At 42.7% G+C, this 18,932-nt stretch overlaps 2 protein-coding genes across 3 annotated transcripts in view; one reads left to right on the top strand and one right to left on the bottom strand.

Annotated features, from left to right (window-relative positions):
- LOC147200116 (alpha-1,6-mannosylglycoprotein 6-beta-N-acetylglucosaminyltransferase B-like) overlaps positions 1–18,932 on the top strand; it is a 132,656-nt gene that overhangs the window by 15,128 nt on the left and 98,596 nt on the right. Inside the window, exon 1 of one of the 2 annotated variants that reach the window (XM_086119157.1) lies at positions 6,282–6,396. The exons of the other annotated variant lie outside the window; for it this stretch is intronic. The gene's annotated coding sequence lies outside the window, so the exon portion shown is untranslated. Of the gene's footprint in view, positions 1–6,281; positions 6,397–18,932 lie in introns of those variants that run through there. 2 annotated transcript variants of the gene reach the window in all.
- Positions 4,743–18,054, bottom strand: LOC147200117 (uncharacterized). The gene is made up of 4 exons (XM_086119159.1): positions 18,025–18,054; positions 8,873–9,061; positions 7,587–7,913; positions 4,743–6,377 (listed from the first exon to the last, which is right to left on the bottom strand). Exons 2-4 carry the CDS (start codon positions 9,042–9,044, stop codon positions 5,977–5,979), a joined length of 900 nt encoding a protein of 299 aa, XP_085975285.1. The 5' UTR covers positions 9,045–9,061; positions 18,025–18,054; the 3' UTR covers positions 4,743–5,976.

Here is an 18,932-nt window from a genome sequence, read left to right as displayed (position 1 = left end):
TACGGTATGTGGTGAGCTCCATATGCAAGTGTTTTGTGTGGGTTTTTTGTTTGGTTTTGTTTTAGTTTTTTTGTACGGGCCTTTTTTTTTTTTTTTGTATGTGTGCCGTATTGACGAGAGTGCTTTTGTCTGCTAATTGCAATCAGCATTCTAAACACTTTTGTCAGGCTCCTCATCTTGATCAATTGAAGTCTCTCCAGTGGCGGTTGAAAAATTGTGCGCCCTCAGTGTGTGTCTCGGTTTGACAAAAATCACAGTTCGGGGTCATACCTAGGTTTTAGTGGCATGGATCAGATCACTTTGAAAACAGTAAGGCAAGATGTGCCGAGGGTCGATAGTGAGCAAAGGGACATTTATTTTACAGTGCACGTAGAATATAATAAGCTTGATGCCAAATGCACTCGATGACATTTGCGCATGTTGATGCTGGAGGCGCCTTCGCAGGTTTAATTGACATTTTCGTTCCCTCCTTTTTTTTTTTATTTCAGAACACCTGCCAAAGTTGAGGTGTATGACACATACTTGAGATGCCTTCATGCTATACAGCTGCCCGATGGGTGTTCCCTCAGGGCATGTTCCCATGAAGTCGTACAAGTACATTAGATGAAGAAAAGCACAATTCATATGTTTACGGTATGATTTAACTGTCTAATTGCTGCACGTGGACATCCATTATCTGTATGTTGTGGGAGGGAACACAGCCGACTTGTTTGTCATCCAATGGAAGCGGCTCTCCTCATTCCCTTGAAAGTCAGCGCAGAGGGAGGCTTGTGGTTTCAGGCGCAGGTCGAAGGGGGCGTTTGTGTCGTTGTGGGGGGCAATGCAGGTGACTTGTTTTCCAGGTGCGTGAAGTTGTAAGTACAAATGGTGAGTTTGCATTTTCCAAAAAAAAAAAAAAAAGTAAGTTCAACATGACCACTTATTTTTAATTTTGACTGCAACTCTGGAACACAATGGCCTAGCAACCTCAGAACCAGCATCGACATTGCCATTTTCAGGGCCCCTCAATATTCTGGATGTGCTTCCGTGGCTCTACGGCCCTTTGTTCACATAAAATGGAGGACAAATTGAAGTTTTGACCACTTCTATCACACTGTTTGAACGTTAAGCTCCACCCACCTTTATTTAGTCCAACCCTGATCTTATCTGAGACTTAAGATGTGTTTGTAAGTGTGGGACCGTGTATATTTAATTATCATGCATTGACATACCTATATTATCACATGTAGGTGTGTCGTGCGTGGGTGTTGTGTGACAAAGCACTGTCGTGCAGCAACATATTAGTAAAGGTCATGTAGCTATGGCTCGTATGTATGTACTATGTGTCTGTCAGTGAATATGCAAATTATTTTATAGCTAGAAGTGCTGTCGCATGACTGGGTGCATTGCACAGGTGCACGCGCGTTTGTGTTGTCTGAGCATCCGAATTCACAGCGGTGCTCCTTTTAGCGAACCGTCACACTTCTGCGTTTTGCATTTTCAATTAGATTTTGGTGGTCGCTTTTGCAGCACTTGTTTTAAAAGACCAGAGTGGCAAGAGGTGAGGAATCAGTGACAAGTCTACACAAACTGCCGTGGCCTTACATGAGAACTTCATTATAACCGCTTGCATAATTTATTTCCAGACCGGTATATGCTGGGAAACGGCCAATCGGTGTCTCACATCAATCTGCCTGTGTTTGCTAATAGAAAGTGTCGATTATCTCCTCTGCTCATCCTTCTTTTCTTGCCTTATCTGGCCTCTTCTACTTTCACTTGTGTGCGTGCGTGTGTGTGTGTGTGTGTGTGTGTGTGTGTGTGTGTGTGTGTGTGTGTGTGTGTGTGTGTGTGTGTGATGTAACCACCTGAGAGAGGATGCTCACCTGACCCGCGACCACCAGGCTGTCAGGGAGATAATGTAACCCTCTCGGAGAGAAGATAACAGCCACCCTCCAACCCCCCACCGATAATTGTCCAGGCATACAAACACACCAGGCCGGGGGCACACAGCGAGACACTTGTGTTGCCATGGGAACTTTAACCTGAAGCAAACACACACACACGCGCGCACACATGGGGTTAAATGAATGAGAAACTACCATTGTGTACTTTGACCAGGTGAGACAGTTTAAACATGGAGAAGTGATGTAAGAAGAAAATAGAAAATGGATCCATATAATCTTATTGATTCCAGTTGAAATTGCAGGTCTATAAGAGAGAGCTTTGTCACTGGGAGGTGACTGAAGTGACAGACAATTTTCAATAATTGCTGCTAATTATCTGAGTAAGCTGGGTTCACTTCAGCATACTCTTTTCAATCAGGGATGGGCAACTTAAATGATGATGAGGGGGGCCACAATTTTTCATCAGTGCTCCTGGGGGGGGGCACATTATACCACACACATCCTCATCAGATGTATAACAAAAATGTTATATTTAATACAGGATTGATAAAATACGTGCTCTTAATATATTTCAGTTTTCATAATACATTTCTCAAAGCATGTGGAAAAGATTCCTTTTCAACAACAAAGGCTTTGATGCAAACAACTAAATAACCACATACTGTGATATTTTTTCCCCCAGGTCAAAGGGCTTCCGTGCATAAAAATTACCATTCAAGGACGGCACAAAACTGCTGAAGAGCAAAACCAACATTAAGAGCAAGAACTCAATTTTTGTGGATTTTTTTCCCCACTAAAATCAACTCGCTCAAAAATGTCAATATTACATGGCATTCGGATTTTGCAACAAAAAGTGTACCCTTTATTTTTTTGAGCAGTATATATTCGACCAACACACTTTGCAAAATCCGGTGTGAGTGCAACCAAGCCATGTCTGCCATCTAGTGATGAATGATGATACCTGAAGATAAAATTATACAGTGGAACACCGCTTTTTGCCGGGTATCAGGACCGGGCCAGCCCACAGATATGGACTTTTTGGGGGTATTTGACACCCTCCAAAAGTCTACAAAAAACACTGATAAACCTTCAACGTACATTTTCAACGGAGGCTATGCTCCCCCAAACCCCCACAAAAACAAAACAAAACAAAAATCCACGAATGGTGCTAAACTGCGAATATTTGGGGCCATTGTCTTAAAGGAAGCAAAGACCCCCCCCCCCCCCCCCCCCTCCATGTGTATAAGCAACTCAATTTAAAACTATTTCGCCTCTGTCCAAACAATGAAGTCAGTTTCACATGCGCCAGCGGACTGGCGATTTGTTTGCCACTTGCGCCTCCATCTGGTGAGACTTGTATCGGTGCGTCTCAGTAAATTAAAATAGTGTGCGGGGAAACAATTTCAGTCGTTCAATTCGTCAAGTGCCATTTGATTCTACTACTTCACAGTTTAGAACTCTACATCCAGAGTGAAATGCTCAATGGTTTAAACATTTCATGTTGACATGGATCATACAGTAGTTGTCCGATATCGTGAACATTAAAGTGGGCGAGTTCTGCACAAAAATAGGAATTTTGAGAAAATGTGTTTCATAATTCTTTTGCACCTGATATTTCTGACCGTGAAGCATGAAGATCACCGCGCTCCCAGCATTACATGTTTGATGCCACTTGGAGGGTTTCAGCAAACGTGGGTTGTGTGCGTGCGCGTGTTGTCAGGTCGATGCGATACAGTGGCACTGGTAAATGCGCTGTCATGCTAAAAGCTCCGCTTCTCTCTCTCGAGTCAAGCCAGTGACTTGAAAATGCTCTCACCTGTCTCCTCTTATGACTTGAATGCACTGAAGCAAAAAAAATGGAGAAAGCTTTGAATCCCGAAAAGACACAAACATGGAGCTGAAAATAATCGAAATGGACCAGTCGAAATGTGCAGACCTTTGAGGCTCATGATCAAGTTAAATTGAGATAATATACGCGACATGAAAACAAACTAATTTCGTGTTTGTGCTGCCTGGCTGCAGTTCTCGAGTAGTGCAACAGGGGGCAGCATATACCCATAAAACACTCGCGTGGTCTTTGCCAGCTAAATTTTCTGCTTTCAGCTTTTGAAAATTCACTTTAAAGTCGACATGGGGAATTTTATCCAGCCGTCTTCTATACCGCTTATCAACACTATTGTGCAAACTTACTTTTTCGAACAAATGCATTTTGTTCCGTTTACGGTGTCCACCATGCATTCAAACAGCTATTGGTACATCAACAACCAACTTGTAAATTACAGTATTTCCCCTCGTATGATGTTTGGTTCATTATCTGTAGATTTGAGGAGACATCTGTGCATTTCAGGAATATTATACGTTAATATATATAAATTTGGCATTATTACATTGAAATTAGACGCGCGTGAGCATAAGCAGTTTGATAATGGTAGATGAATACAGTGTATATAGATTGGAACATATATTTTAAAATTATGTGGTAAAAATAGTCTGAAGATATAGTTGATCTTCCTCATACTGGACCAAGGAACTCTTTTCAATGTCCCATCTATATAATCAACTTCGAATATACTCCTGACATTTACTTGTTACTTAAGACTTCGGTATACTGACCTTTTCAACGCAGTAAAGAAACGGTTATGCCAAGCTGTATTTTGTCCATATATTATATTTGACCCAGTTTCAGATATGTCATTTGTTTTGGCAATGATGGTAAGCCGCTCCCTTGTTATCACCACTCAACAGTGTGTGAATTCCTTGTTCACATCAAATCAGGAAGTGAAAACACAATCATAAACCTTTGGACCGCGCCAGTAGCACTTTGTTAGCAAGGCAGTATTTCATTGTTACGAAACCACGCAAGAGATAAATAATTTTATTTAGATGCGCCTTTCATGACACCCGAGGCCACCTGACAAAGTATGGGTTAAAAAGTACAACAGAAAAAGGGTACCCACCATGATTGGTGGAGCAGGAGTGAGTTTGACTTGGAGAGGGTGCATCTTGACATGATGAACAGTGATTCGGTTTTTTTGCGATTTAGCGTGAGCAAGTTTTTATTCATTCAGATCATAATGTTAGGATTTGTGGTAGAATTTGGAGGACCCAAGTGCAGGGAAGCAGGAAGGCAAGACCGGCGAGCAGCAGGAATCTAAAAAAATAATTTATTTGACAAAAAAAAACTCAAACAAGGTACTGGGATGAAACAAAACACCAAACAAGTCTCACAAATAAAGATTGAAAGAAAGAATGAAACAAAACATTAATTGCCATGGGGAAAACGAGTAGACATAAAGGCTTTAACATGTGACAGCAACAAATAAGTGAACCAGCAAAGATGGAAAGAAAAGAGGGTATTTATGGTGCATTCAAGGAAGGTGGCAAGTCAGAATTTTATGACTTCCGATCAGGAAAAGTGCACTAGAAAACTCCTTTGAACTGGGAGATCCGAGTTAGCATTATACATTGTTCTTACATTCTTTCAATTATTTGACAGAACTTCACATAACACAATGTGATTCATACTGACTGCGCAATGATACGTCAATTTCTCCATGCATGAAGTTTTGGTTACTTGGAATGAAATTATGAAGGTTGGATGGAGGTCAAAATGCGTTGTGATGAACCAGAGCAACAAACAATTGATCTGAATCAACCTTCTTTGTTGTTTACATTCGTCTCAAACACTTTGAGGCCGGAACCGGGACGATCCAAGCGGGATAAATCCGACTTCTCCCCTTCCTCGAATGCAACATGAATCCAAGCAAACTGATGAGACAACCTGGACAAGACATAAGTAAGCTGAGGGAGCTGATTGGGAGACACAAGAGACCCGGCTGACGACAAAAGGTGGAAACTAAAACCTCATGAGCAAAACCTGAACAAAGGCACACAAGAAAAAAGTCAAAGAAAGAAAGTCAACAAAAGCACAGCTCATGGTGAGGGAAAAGGTAGGAGCCAGGAGACGTTGACCTGTGTGTCATTTGCATGGCAGTGAGTGAATCCCATGGTGGCGGAGGATTGAGCCCAGGGGGAGCCCTCGTGAAGAGAGTCTAATCACACTCAGTTCTCTGGAATTCCTGAAGCAAAACCTTCACTTCTGCATGACAACAACTAGGATTGATATCAACAGAATTTTCATCAAAGGGTCAAGAGCTCCGGAACCATTCACAATATTCTGTGTGAACCCCTGAGGTTTCAGTCCATACCCGTCGAGGATTTGGGCATCCTCAGACGAATTGCAAACAATTTGTCTTCCAGAGTCGATGCTCCTCAAGGTACATTTGAAGGCCCCGTTGGAATTCCCTTCCCACTGGCTACGAATGGTTACCCAGCCGCCCTCCTCCACACTTTTAAAAGTGCTCTGCCTTCCAGGTGTCTCCGGTTGGCTTTGGGACGCGTGAGACCACAACACTTCTGCATCCGGATAGACATCGCTGAACGTGCAGACAGGGCCGTCCTTCGTCAAAACGCCTTTGACCGCCCCACAACACTCTGTCGAGGACACCATCAGGTTGGAAACGATGTTTACACTTGGACGAATCTTTAAACAATGCATTGATTCAAGAAGCTAGTTTCTCTCAAAAGGATCCCAGGGTGGCAAATGGGTCAATATCACTATCAAGCGCTTTTGCAGAATAATGTAAATGTAGCAGAATAAAGAAACTGAGGCTTTATCAGAAGAAGCCAAGCATTTTTTTTTTACACGATGCACTCTAAAAACATCCATCGAGCCGTTTATTCTGTTGCATCTAAAATACACCAAAAGGGGATAATTTTAACCCAATTAAGCCTTCAATCATCATCCATCCATCCATTTTCCGAACCGCTTAATCCTCACTAGGGTCGCGGGGGGTGCTGGAGCCTATCCCAGCCGTCTTCGGGCAGTAGGCGGGGGACACCCTGAACCGGTTGCCAGCCAATCGCAGGGCACACAGAGACGAACAACCATGCACGCTCACACACACACCTAGGGACAATTTAGAGTGTTCAATCAGCCTGCCATGCATGTTTTTGGAACGTGGGAGGAAACCGGAGCACCCGGCATCATGTCAATTTAATTTTAAAAAAAAAGTAATTGTCCACCCTGTCAACAAGCTCACATATGTATTTTGCTCTTTGCGTGTATATTTAGTATGGGAGCTTGGCCAATTTGGATTTCCAATCTCATAACATGTAATTACGATGGATATGGAAAAAAATGTGTTTTTTGTAGTGAAATAGGAAAGTCTCAAAGGCACCTTATATTGACTCAAATGTAGGATTTTTTTTCTTGTATGGCTTCTCCTTTAGTTGTGCACTTTTAACCCACTCTGTGAAATGTATATCAAAATGAGTATATTTCAAAAGTATGTTTCTCAGGTTAATTGAAGACTCAAAATATCCCAAAGGTGTGGGTGTGAAGGGTTGTTGTTTGGCTGACGAGTGGCGTTTTTAATATGACTTACAAAAAAATCTCATGTCTTAAAATTGGCGACTTAAGTGTGACTCAAGCCTAATCATGTGACTGGAGTCACCCACCTTTGGATTTTAGTCGGTGAGTCTTATTTTATGCATGGTTCTATTCAATGGGAAAGTCTTCTACCAAGGCAGTAAGGTGGCCATTCTGTGTGAGCTCAGTGTGAATAATACGCTCTGTTTTTTGAATGCCTTAAATGAAGAGAGAATCTCGTGCTGGTGTTGCTGATGCTCTTGTGGACTGACCTTGCAGTTCTATCCAGTTGTATGCATGTGAAATTCCCCAGTTGGAACGCAGTTTGCACATGTAGCGGTTTGAAGCGCCGCTATCCTCCGGCAGCACTTTTTCAAAGATGAGCGACAGCTGGCCTTTTTGATACTCGCAGCGGAAGTCGCTTTTGGTATTTTTGCTGTGCTTCAATTCTCCCCCACTGTTCACTTGACATAAAGGCTTGTGGTTTTGAGACCACTCCATGTGTTTGACTGAGAGCCCTTCCCTCTGTTTTGACACGTTGCAGCGTATTGCCACTGACTTGCCACACTCGGCTGTAACATTGCTGACGCTCACCAACCCTGCAAACAAATGCACAGACAATACATTGACAATTCATACATTTATCATAACACTTGCTGCTGGCCTCTGACCAAAAGAGGGAAGCCTATTGTCAAATTATCAGACACTACTCTAGCAATTTTATATAGATATTTTGCCGCTGTAACCAACAAAGCTTCGTTGCGTTTGGCTAGCCGCCACCTATCATCTGTCCTCAGAGTCCTACAGGCCAAAACGGCCCGATAGAACTCTTATTTAAACCATCCCTCAACTGCTGGTGTCCACACTAACAGGTTTGAAGGTCTCACTACAACAGACACCAACATTTTACGGCCACCGCAACGTTCCTGGCAGACCCTCACAAGACGTTTAGGTCTGCTAGGTGAGACCGGCATCTTTCCTCACCATCGGAGCCAACACACCACCAGGTGGTGATTGGCTGATGGCTCCTCCCCCCCTTCACCCACGTGGTCAAGACATGCGGCCACAAGTCCGACGAGATGACAATAAAGTTGATCATCGAATTGTGTCCTACAGTGTCAGTCTTAGTCCCTATAACCGGCTTTAATTTTCTTTTGGAATCACCCAGCCCTCTTGGCATCGACCCTCTTGGCCCCTCCCACAGGCGGTGATCCCAATGGGAAGTAGAATTTTAATTTGATTAAAATCTGAAAACAAAATATTTTCAGATGATATTGCCCAGCGAGAGCGGCATGACTCGACTGACTCATTTGTCAGCTGCAGGCTAATGTGCAAAGTAAAAACACTGGCAGGAAAATAGCTTTTATCACCCATCGATTGTAGTACCATTATTGTAACACTATATATATTTCAACAATAACAGCACATTTATAGCCTGTCAAGGCAACGTACCTACCGGTCGTCAAGTGCTCATCCCTATCACGCAGAACAACTCCTTTGAGTGAACTACTAGCTCGAGACAGCATCAAAATCAATTAGGACAAAGATAGATGCCTACCTTGTGTTGCAAGAGTCAATTCGGTTAGAAAGCAGACAAAGAGCAGGCTTGTGAATTTCATCTTTGGTCCGCACCGTGGAATAGAATGTGTATTAAGAAGGTGGCAGAGGGACGGAGACCTTTTGCTTTCAGTTTCTTCATGCTGCGGCACACAGTTCCCAGAGTTCACCATGTTAATGATTCATCAATCTTGAAGAAACACAAACAGGGTTTCTCACATGAGGTGTTGTGGACGATGAGTAAAGCTGTGGAGAAAGCGCTGGATGTGTGTGAGAAAGTCAGCATTTTCAGATCATTTTTGATGGGGCAGTAACAGTTAAAATCAAAAGGCACTTTGTGTGAAAGCCTTTGATACGTTGCAATAGTCCATTTCGGCCAGTTTACAATGAAGACTGCTGATTGTTGAATTCACAGGCAAGACTTGGTCAAGGGCTCCCTCTGCAGGAGTTTCAAACTCAATTTACTTCAGGAGCTTCGATGAGTGGGGAGAAACAGTATATCCGTGGCGATGACAAGTGCGTTTTGACAATATTGACATGTATTGATAATCTTGTGGGTGGCCCGGTGGTCCAGTGGTTAGCACGTCAACCTCACAGTGCAGAGGTACCGGGTTCAATTCCGGCTTCAGCCTCCCTGTGTGGAGTTTGCATATTCTCCCGGGCCTGCGTGGGTTTTCTCCGGGTACTCCGGTTTCCTCCCACATTCCAAAAACATGCATGGCAGGCTGATTGAACACTTCAAATTGTCCCAAGGTGTGAGAATGAGCGCGGATGGTTGTTCGTCTCTTTGTGCCCTGCGATTGGCTGGCAACTGGTTCAGGGTGTCCCCCCGGCCTACTGCCCGGAGACAGCTGGGATAGGTTCCAGCACTACCCGCGACCCTTGTGAGGATAAAGCGGATCGGAAAATGGATGGATGGAGAGACTGTTCAAAATAGTTCGTACACTCAAACGTTCTAAGATGGCTCCAGTTTGACCCCGTTTTCTTTATTTCCCGTGTTCAAACTTAAGAGGTGAATCCAAACTTTTTTTTTTCCAATACCATGTGTGCACTTCCACATTCCACGCTAGTGTGCAAATACATTGTCACTTCCCACACCTTACTTGGCTTGCAGTGTTGCAGTTAAGTTTACAGGGCATGTCAACTTTTATCCTGGAAATGTAATTGCTTCGGGGACCAGATTACCCGTAATGCTGAGTATTTTCTGTGGCTTTAGTGGGATTTACTGCAGGTCTGCTAAACTGCTGAAGTTTGAAAACGGTTAAATAAATGTTGACACTAATCCTACGGTCACAGTCCCACCTCTTAATGGTGAGGTCGGGTGAGACACGGTTGGTCCCGGTGAGGGATGACACTGACTAATAATGTGAAGGCCCACTCCCTTTCTTCCCATGCTTATTGTTAGCAAAACGCTGGTGGAAAACCTTCGTGTCATCCAAGGATTTTCATTTCAGACTTCCAGGACAAAGAAAGAAGCTGTGACCTTGCGGTCTACAAAGATACATCTGCAACCAGTTATAGAGTGTATTCAGTATGGGAACCACAAACCTACATTCATAACCTTAATTCTAATATTTTTCTTGAAATTGCATTAATTTTGCCCCAACAGTCCATTCTCTTCATTTGATAGTGTTTCTTTAATCTTATTTTAAGGCCACCCTGGTCACCGGCATACCCCCGCAGTTCCAGTCTGACCTGTTAGCTTGGTCTTGTGCAGTTATTCAGACTAATTTGGAATATCCACTTTTAAAAGAATTAAAAAATGCCTCACCCTCATTTGCCGACAATACTAGCAAACAGAAGCAGAGGGAAACGGACCTTAAGCATCCGAAATGATTCACAAGCAATGCAGAATTAGCAACATTTTTGCTCAACGGGTACGTTCATCACATCTTTTTGATTTTGAAATGATTTTACATTCCAAAAAACAAAACTTCAACCCGCTAACATTTAGTACGACTCTTATTAGGCATAAGTCATCCTACCAATTTAGCATCCGTGGCTGACATTGGCTTGTTTACAATGCCAGTGCTAGCTTAGCATTGTTATCCCCGCACAATCGGGTATCATATTGGTATCATGGAGCAGACCCAGATGATTTGCGGCTGTCCTAAACACAACAGGCTCCACCCATCCCCAAAAACGCCATAGCTAATGTAGGATGAGCTGGAATTGGAGGGAAGTCAATCACAGATTTAGGCCAAACAGAAATTGTATATGTGGTTTATTTTAGTATCGCACTAAGACTTCTTTTTAATTTGGAGAGAATTAAAAAAAAAATGTTGCAGCGGCTGCCCTCGAGATCCAATACAAATATTTTGATGCCTGATTCTAATGCGCCGTTAGAAATATATTAATCTAACAATGTTGCTGCATTTGGAGTTGGCAGTAGTAGTATATTGTACATATGTTGCTTTTATCGTTTAGTCTCAATAGATTTTGATTAATAAATACAATTCAAAAGGGAGAATATGTATTAAAAAACTCCAACACAGTTTAAAAATGTTCACTTTATGGAAAAGCACATGAGAAAATAATGTCAGATGGACTGGTCATGAATATTTTCCATACAATAGTTTCCATTTTCAATACTTGTCCAGACTTGGAAATTTATTAAATCAAATGCCATACTTTCCCATACTTGCGTAAACCTTGAGTATTGGTAAATGTCATTCATCCGCTGCACCGCCTGCAAACGGAGACCCCCAAGGTTCCATACTTGGTCCTTTCCTCTTTTCTCTGTGTCTGTTCTCCTTTGGGACCATAAGTAAGACTTCCTTTGATAGCGGTGTGGACACCCGCAGCCGCTCCTCTTGTTTTATGTTGAGAGGGAAGAAATTTCATCTGTGCTGTATGTTACACATACAGTACATTTGACAACAAAGTTTATCCAATCCAATCCAATCCAATTTCAAGTTTATGCAGATGACACATGAATCTAACTGTCACCAAATGTCCCTACATTGTGTGGCGCCTTGTTAGAGTGTCTGAAAGACATTGACGCTGGGATGGCTCTGAACCTTTTTTTTAATTTCAGTGCAAGTAAAACCAAAGTACGGTAATAATATTTGGACTCAGTGGTACCCCTGATGGCCCTCTTGACCTAGGTTCCCTACCTCCCTATATCAAAAACACCGTTACTAATTTGCGGGTAAAAACTGACGCTGATTTTAAAATGGATCATTTTGGAGATGAAATCCATCTCTTTTCAAATGACAATTTCATCGAAGGTCGAGCCTTTTGTTTAGTTTCATGATTTTGAAAGCTTTCGTCTCCACCCGACTGGAATCGTATAATGTCCTATCTGTAGGTGGCAGCCAGGCTTCCCACCCTCCATAATTAGTCCAGAACACCGCTGCCTGACTTTTATCTGGAGCACCTCTCACCTATAGTGGTGCATCTCCACTGGCTCTTAATGTTGCAGCCACCAAAATCTGGAATGAGCTGCCCCTCTCGCACCCTCTTTAGATTTAAACAAGAGACTTCAGAGGGGTGTTCCAAGTGGTCAATAGAGCTGGTAGAAACAAAGCTTCACTGTATCAGTAATTAGACCCTCGGCTTCCACGCACGTTAACATGGAGGGCATTGTGCATCTCCATCTGCGGTTTTGTCACACATCAATCGCACCATTCGAAGAATGTAACAACATAATTGTGATCAGAGAGCAGCTGTGTGTCACAGCTGGCAGCGACTTTGAAGGGAAGGATCAGAATGAGATAGTCACTTGATATGTGTGCAATGTCTTGGCAGAGGAAGTCGTCGTCACGGAGAGATCGGCTTAATTATGGTGGAAGTTCATGTCAAATGCAAATCAAAGGAATTCATTAAGGCAATGTTCAAGCCTCAAGTCAAGTTGAAATGACAGCGTTTCCTCCGTGGGTGGGGGTTTGGGTTCATACTAAATTCCGGAGGTTCAGGTACACTTCGTGGTGGCTTGGCTCCCGTTGGCTACAACATAACTTGAGTTTTGTGCTGCCATTCTCCCGTCCATCAACTTTCTATGCCACTTGTCATCATTCGAGTTCTCAGTTGAACACGCGCCAATCACAGCTGACGTTGTGCAAGAGTCGTGGTTCACCCTGAACTGGTCACTCATCAGTCGCAAGGCACATACAGACACACAAGCATTTACCTAAACATTCTTGAATGAACCTAAAACAAAAACCCCTAAAGCATAAGGAGAAAATACAAACTTCACAAAGGACAGCTGAATTTTCAATCCTTGAGCCTCGCCCTCAGAGGCAGAGAGGAACTTTAAGGACTTAATTTCACCGATAGCAGTGGTGTCAAACTCATTTTTGTCGCGAGCCACATTTTAGTTACCGTTTTCCTTCGAGGGCCGTTATGAGGGAAATCACATAAAGAAGTTGAGAATAACCGTTTACAGTATTCTCATATTGCTTAAGTTACTGTAATGAGAGGTTTGGTTACAAGAAAATGCTTACACTATCACTCTTATTTATTACAAATGAGAAGTTGAAATTTTGGTAGAGATTTGAGTAAGCATCATGAAAGTAGCCATCTTTGATTTTCTTTCGCTGGCCACATAAAATGATGTGGCGGGCCAGATATGGCCCCCCGGGCCTTGAGGTTAACACCTATTACCTATCGTGAATGATGGAGTCTCATGTCCATCCTCACTGTCTTTGTATTTTGTTGTCGCACTAGCATTTTGTGTTTTTCTTGTTCACCAGAGGCCGCGTCTAGCCCATTTTTGGAAGTGCTGAAGCAACCCTCAAGTTAATGCAAGCATCCCCCAAATTTTATTTACTGTATGTCCTTTTTGTAAAGCTATGGGAGTGTTCAAAGTTTACAGTACTTGGTAGAAACAAACCAAAAAAAAAGCAGCACTCCCACTTTTGCCTCAAAAATATTTTGATCCATCCAACCCACTCCCTCTTGTTGACTGAGCCACACTAGCGTGTCTTCCTGTCACACCTGCCTTACTTAAACAAGGATATCTGGCCAATTTCTTCAATTCTACCTCTATCCATATCAACATGTGATTATCATTACCAGGCCTAATTTCTGCTGCATTTAACCTAAAGTCACCTCTTAAATTGTTAGGTAAGAGTTAACTTTTTTTTTTTTCAAGCTAGGAAACATTACAGGTGGTCAGATAATATCCCTGTCATTTTTTTAATCGCAAAGAGAGAGACGCATGTTTTTGCTATGCACATCGTAAAGCTAAGTTGCTACTGTGTGTGTGTGTGTGTGTGTGATTGCATGCCTAATTTTTGAATGTTAAAATGTGAACGCCCCAACACTGCCTCCTCGACCAAATGCCCCCTTATCATCTGTACCCTTGCCCCAAAATTTACCTGCACCCCTAATCTTGTGATCTTTGAATCACCCGTTGTAAACTGCCTCCTCTCTTATTGCTACATTACTCTACCCAAATCTTTATTTTTGGCAGGACCCCCAGATGAGATTCTAGGTTCTAAAAGCTACTTTATGATCGGATGATTAAAAGTGGTTCAAATGGCCTCCGTCCAGACATCTACTTCAAGCAAGTGCTCGTAGATTTTCATTGCCAGACCCTTAACAAGGGGATCATTTGTTTGATTGTAAAATACGTTATTGTCCTAATTAGTAGCATTCCGAGAAGCACATTTGTTGCATTATTTTTATTAATCAGGCTTTTACAAATGATTGCATCTTCATCCGCCATGTGTTTGCAGTAAATCAGTTCTACTGCATAGCGCAGCAAAATGACAATAACATCCTTTGTAACGCTTGAAGATAACAGTCATTGGCTGGCGTACAAGTTCATACTCTTGACATGTGGATTCTGGTAATCTAAATAGGCTCTGGTGTTCAGCCCAGTGGCAGCAAAAAACCTACAACACAATGGCAAGGAAGCACATTTCCTGTTCTCTGTATTGAGAAGTGATTGTGTTCTACAGGAAAGTACTTTCCTTCTAATAGTTCCCCTGTGTGCACATTTTCATTTGTAAATGAACTCGGGGTAAAATCCATGTTCTGGACAATATTTACTTCTCGGTAGCTTCTCATCAATCACTGTATATTTAGGTTAAAACCCCTCAATGAGGGCGGGATTTACATCTCAAGTGCCTGCGCCAATTTAGTGTCGATATCAGAATCTTTGTATTTACTCGTCAAGCGACATTTATCTAAAGTCAGTTGCCTCTGTCATAGCTAAACCATTAAAAATAAAAACCGATAGCATTGTCTGTTCGGGCTAACGCACAAGTTGAATGACTATACAACAGGGTGGCCTCCATGCGGCCCTAATGGTGCTAAGGACGTTTCACCAATTGTTGCACTGTGTATTCGGTTGGTCAGGTGGACTCATTAACATAAACACCATGTCAAAACACACATATTAAGCTCCATACACAAAGATCTTGTACATTATACTGCCAGAGAAAGTGTCAGATTTAAAGTCTTACGGTGTAACGGGCGGCATTCATCCCTCATTTACCGCGGGAGTTGATTTCCGGAGATTTAAATCTATTTTAATGCTTCAGGGATACACTACCAAATTATACACATGACACAGGTATTATTTTTGTCCACTTGGGGCTGCCATTCTCACATTCTACACTGTAGTAACCGTGACATTGATTCCGTGTGTGACTTCAAAAGGCGGGTCTGGTCTGTTGAGTGATGTGAAAGTGAGCCGATGAGAATGTGGGGTTGGCTAGCTGTTAACTGGCTCAACCGCTCTGCATGATGAGTGGCGGCTTCAAATGAGGCCAACCATCAAGGCAATAATTCATGTGTCCCCTTGGGTCCGGGTCTCAGACTTTGAGAATAATTTTAAGGTTTTATGTGGATTGTATTTAATACCTGTTTATATGCCGGTCCACTGAAATATGTTTTTCTATGAAAATGTTCTCTAGGTAGCACATTAGTGCTACCTACAGAAATGTAGGGGTGTTAAGTAATTTTCTAGGAGTGTGTTTGAAAGCATTACCGTATATACCATTGCTGATATTTCTATGCATGACAACACTATGCAACCACTCTCTGCCATTACTGTTTGGCCTTGGCAGAGGTCTGACCCAGTTGCTCAACATTTATGCGGTTTCAGATCTCGTTTTCATGGAAATCGTCTGAAAAATTGTTTGTGTGCAAACTAAACTTCTTTCTTCTTCTTCTTTTCTAAATTCCACTGTGGTTTACCAGCCACTAACACCGTGTTCAATGTATTTTGTCTGGAAGACTAAAATCGGAAGATTCCAAGCAACAGCCTTGCTGGAGGGAAGGGAGGGCTTACCAACTGGGACAAGGCTAGTTGAGGAACAGTGGCGGTGTCGAATGTAAAACGACCCAATGGAAAAGCAGCCGCATGCCAACATCAATAAAGGCAGCGCTGCAACAGATCCATCCAGCTATTGTTCACAGAGACGAATTCAGGAACCAAACGTGTGCGGCCCATTTCTGCAATAAGGAAGCGAACCTCACATCTCTCAACAAGCGGAATACTTGCCGCGTGTGTAATTATTATTTTTTTTAACTCTGCACTCATTTTAAAACATTAAAGCAAACGAGCAGAAAAAGGAACACTGTGGTTTTCATTCCCTGCAGATTAAAAAAAAAAAAAACAATTTCATATGACAACAGCTGTCAGCAGCAGTTGTCTGCCGCTGTCGAGAATGTCACTCGTCTTTGAACGCGGCTCTATCGCTTTAGGTGCTCGCTTCTGCGAGCGAGGAGAATGAAAAGCGGCCGGTCAGGTCAGTCATTTGAAATCACTTAAACCGGCAGCAAGGCTGTCAGCGCTGTTGTCACACTTGATGTCACAGAGTAAAGTGTGTTGTCGCAGGCAAAGAGAGATGCAAGTGCAGACGGAAACAGATCACTTGGTGACGGGTTACTAATCTTTTGCACTTTTCCTCAGGGAAGTGGCAAAAAAACAAACAAACAAACAACAAAAAAAGATGCTTTTCCACCATTAGCCAACCTTGTACACAAAGGAGTCTCCTCCTTGAGGTTCCATTCAATTCAATGGGAACAAATGATTTGAGAGAAGAGTGGTTCAAATCAAACTTGCATCTTGAGGCACCACCACAGCTATTTTCTGTAGCTTTTTACAGATTTTTATCACTTTGCACCATACGCATTACAAACAAAATACAATTAAGGCTCGATCGCGAGGATCGAGCCTCCCCCCACCCCCAATTGTCAAAATTTGGTCATTTTCATATCTTGCCACAAATTCAAAGCAAGATGCTTTCCAAATGTTTTTGCAACTGTTGTTTTTCTGTGGGTTTCCCAAATAGTCTGCGAATGTCACACAATCATTTTGAAGTTTCAAATAGGTTTGTGACCACTTCTCGAATAGTTGATGGCTTGAAACTTGTGCGCTTGTCGTGTGCATCAACAAGTTCAGACAATGGGAGAAAAATATAATTTGGAACACTCTATATTATTCACTTGTCCAAATGGTTTTGTTCTTTTTTTTCCAAATTGTTGACCAATATTAAATGTAGGACTGGCTTGCTGTCTTTGCCAATGCAATGTTAATAATGGCTCATCAAACATGCAGTTTTATTGATTTCCTGAAAAGTGGTGGTTTTGGAAGTGCAATGTTTTCACTCATTAAATAAATTCACACTGTGCATTTATTTAAAGGTAAATATAAATGTAACTGCATCACACGCTTGGCACTCAAGCATGACGACCGCTGCGCTAAAAGCTCGGGTCGCCAACTCACAGGCTAGCACACTTTTTGAAAGCTTCAAGTAGTGAATTTTTGATAACGTACACTTGCCCACCACAAGCTAGTATCCGTTCACCCCACGAAAACCTCACTCTCAAACCGGGTTACGACACCACCGTAACCGATTCCTGTGCCGTTCAGCCGCACCTTGCTGCAGACCTGCGCCGCAGAAATCGAGAGCGCTAACCACTGAGCTAAAACCCCAAGCTGCCAAATCTGCGCCCAACACCTTCTTTGAAAGCTTTCGAGGAGTGAGATATTTACGAACTTACACTTAGCGCAAGCTGTCATCCATTACATAACGATAAATGGTGAAAATGGACTCCAGAAAGAATCGTAATCATGTCAATTAAAGCTAATGGATATCCATGTCATGGAAAAGAGATACGTAGAGCACATCTCCACTATTCAAAGCTGCTCTTAAAGTTGTTTGTGCTTTAAAGAAGGGCTCCAGTGACACTTACCTCCGTCCTTGTCTGATGGCTGATGGTGTCGGACTGGCGGCCTGCCTATCCTCAACACTTTCTTCTACAGCGTGGCAACAGTGCTGACTCACTTCCGGTTAAGAACTCTATTGTTTCACAGATATCCTTCCCTTCCCGTCACAAATACCAACTATGCGGCCAAGTTGGAGCGTACTGTCTTTGCCGTCTTCCTACCTACCTTCCTTCTTCCTTCCTCCTGCCTTCAAATGTAATGACATCTTTGTAATTACTTTCTATGTTCACGCACTGACCTGCAAGTACAGGAAATGATCCATATTACCCTACAGTGAAATCTCTCTTGAAATGCCCACGTTTTCCCTCTTTCTGTTCTTATCCGCGTTCTCGATTATTGCTAAATTAGGTGCTTGCGCTCATCAAGGTTTCTTTAGGGGTGTTCACACGGCACACATTTGCTCCGGTGCTGCACCGATGTATTTTGTTGCGATATATTTTGCACCGCAGCAAATTGTGTGGAGCGTTCACACGTACAAAGCCGCTGAGCGTGTCAGCACCGGCACAGCGTCGGTGCAGCCCCACTTGCGTTCACACGGCAGTTTCTGCAGCGGAGCAAAACGACAGAAAACAACTGAGCTGTCGTGTTGGTTCTTTTTAAAACATATACACAACTCAAGCGACTACTGGACAGGCACGTCCTTCTCCTTCTCGGTCTCCGTGCCTTCTGCTCGAGAGTGACCGCCCCCGAAAACGTAAATCAACGATGACTTCATTGACACTCAGAAAAGCAAAAACGTAATGCGCCAAACAGAAAATCAAGAGAGGAAATCACAAAATAAATTATATGGGGGTCGGGGGGTTGTGAACACACAACAAAGGAACAAACTACACAAACAACTCCGAGACAGTCCAGTCTCCTACAAAAGGAAAGA

This window comes from Hippocampus guttulatus, chromosome 9, assembly GCF_054856545.1.
Source record: "Hippocampus guttulatus isolate MCC_2025c chromosome 9, RoL_Hgut_1.0, whole genome shotgun sequence".
NCBI lineage: Eukaryota > Metazoa > Chordata > Actinopteri > Syngnathiformes > Syngnathidae > Hippocampus > Hippocampus guttulatus.
Note: the sequence above shows the minus strand (reverse complement) of the source record. Positions and strands in the feature narration are given on the sequence as shown.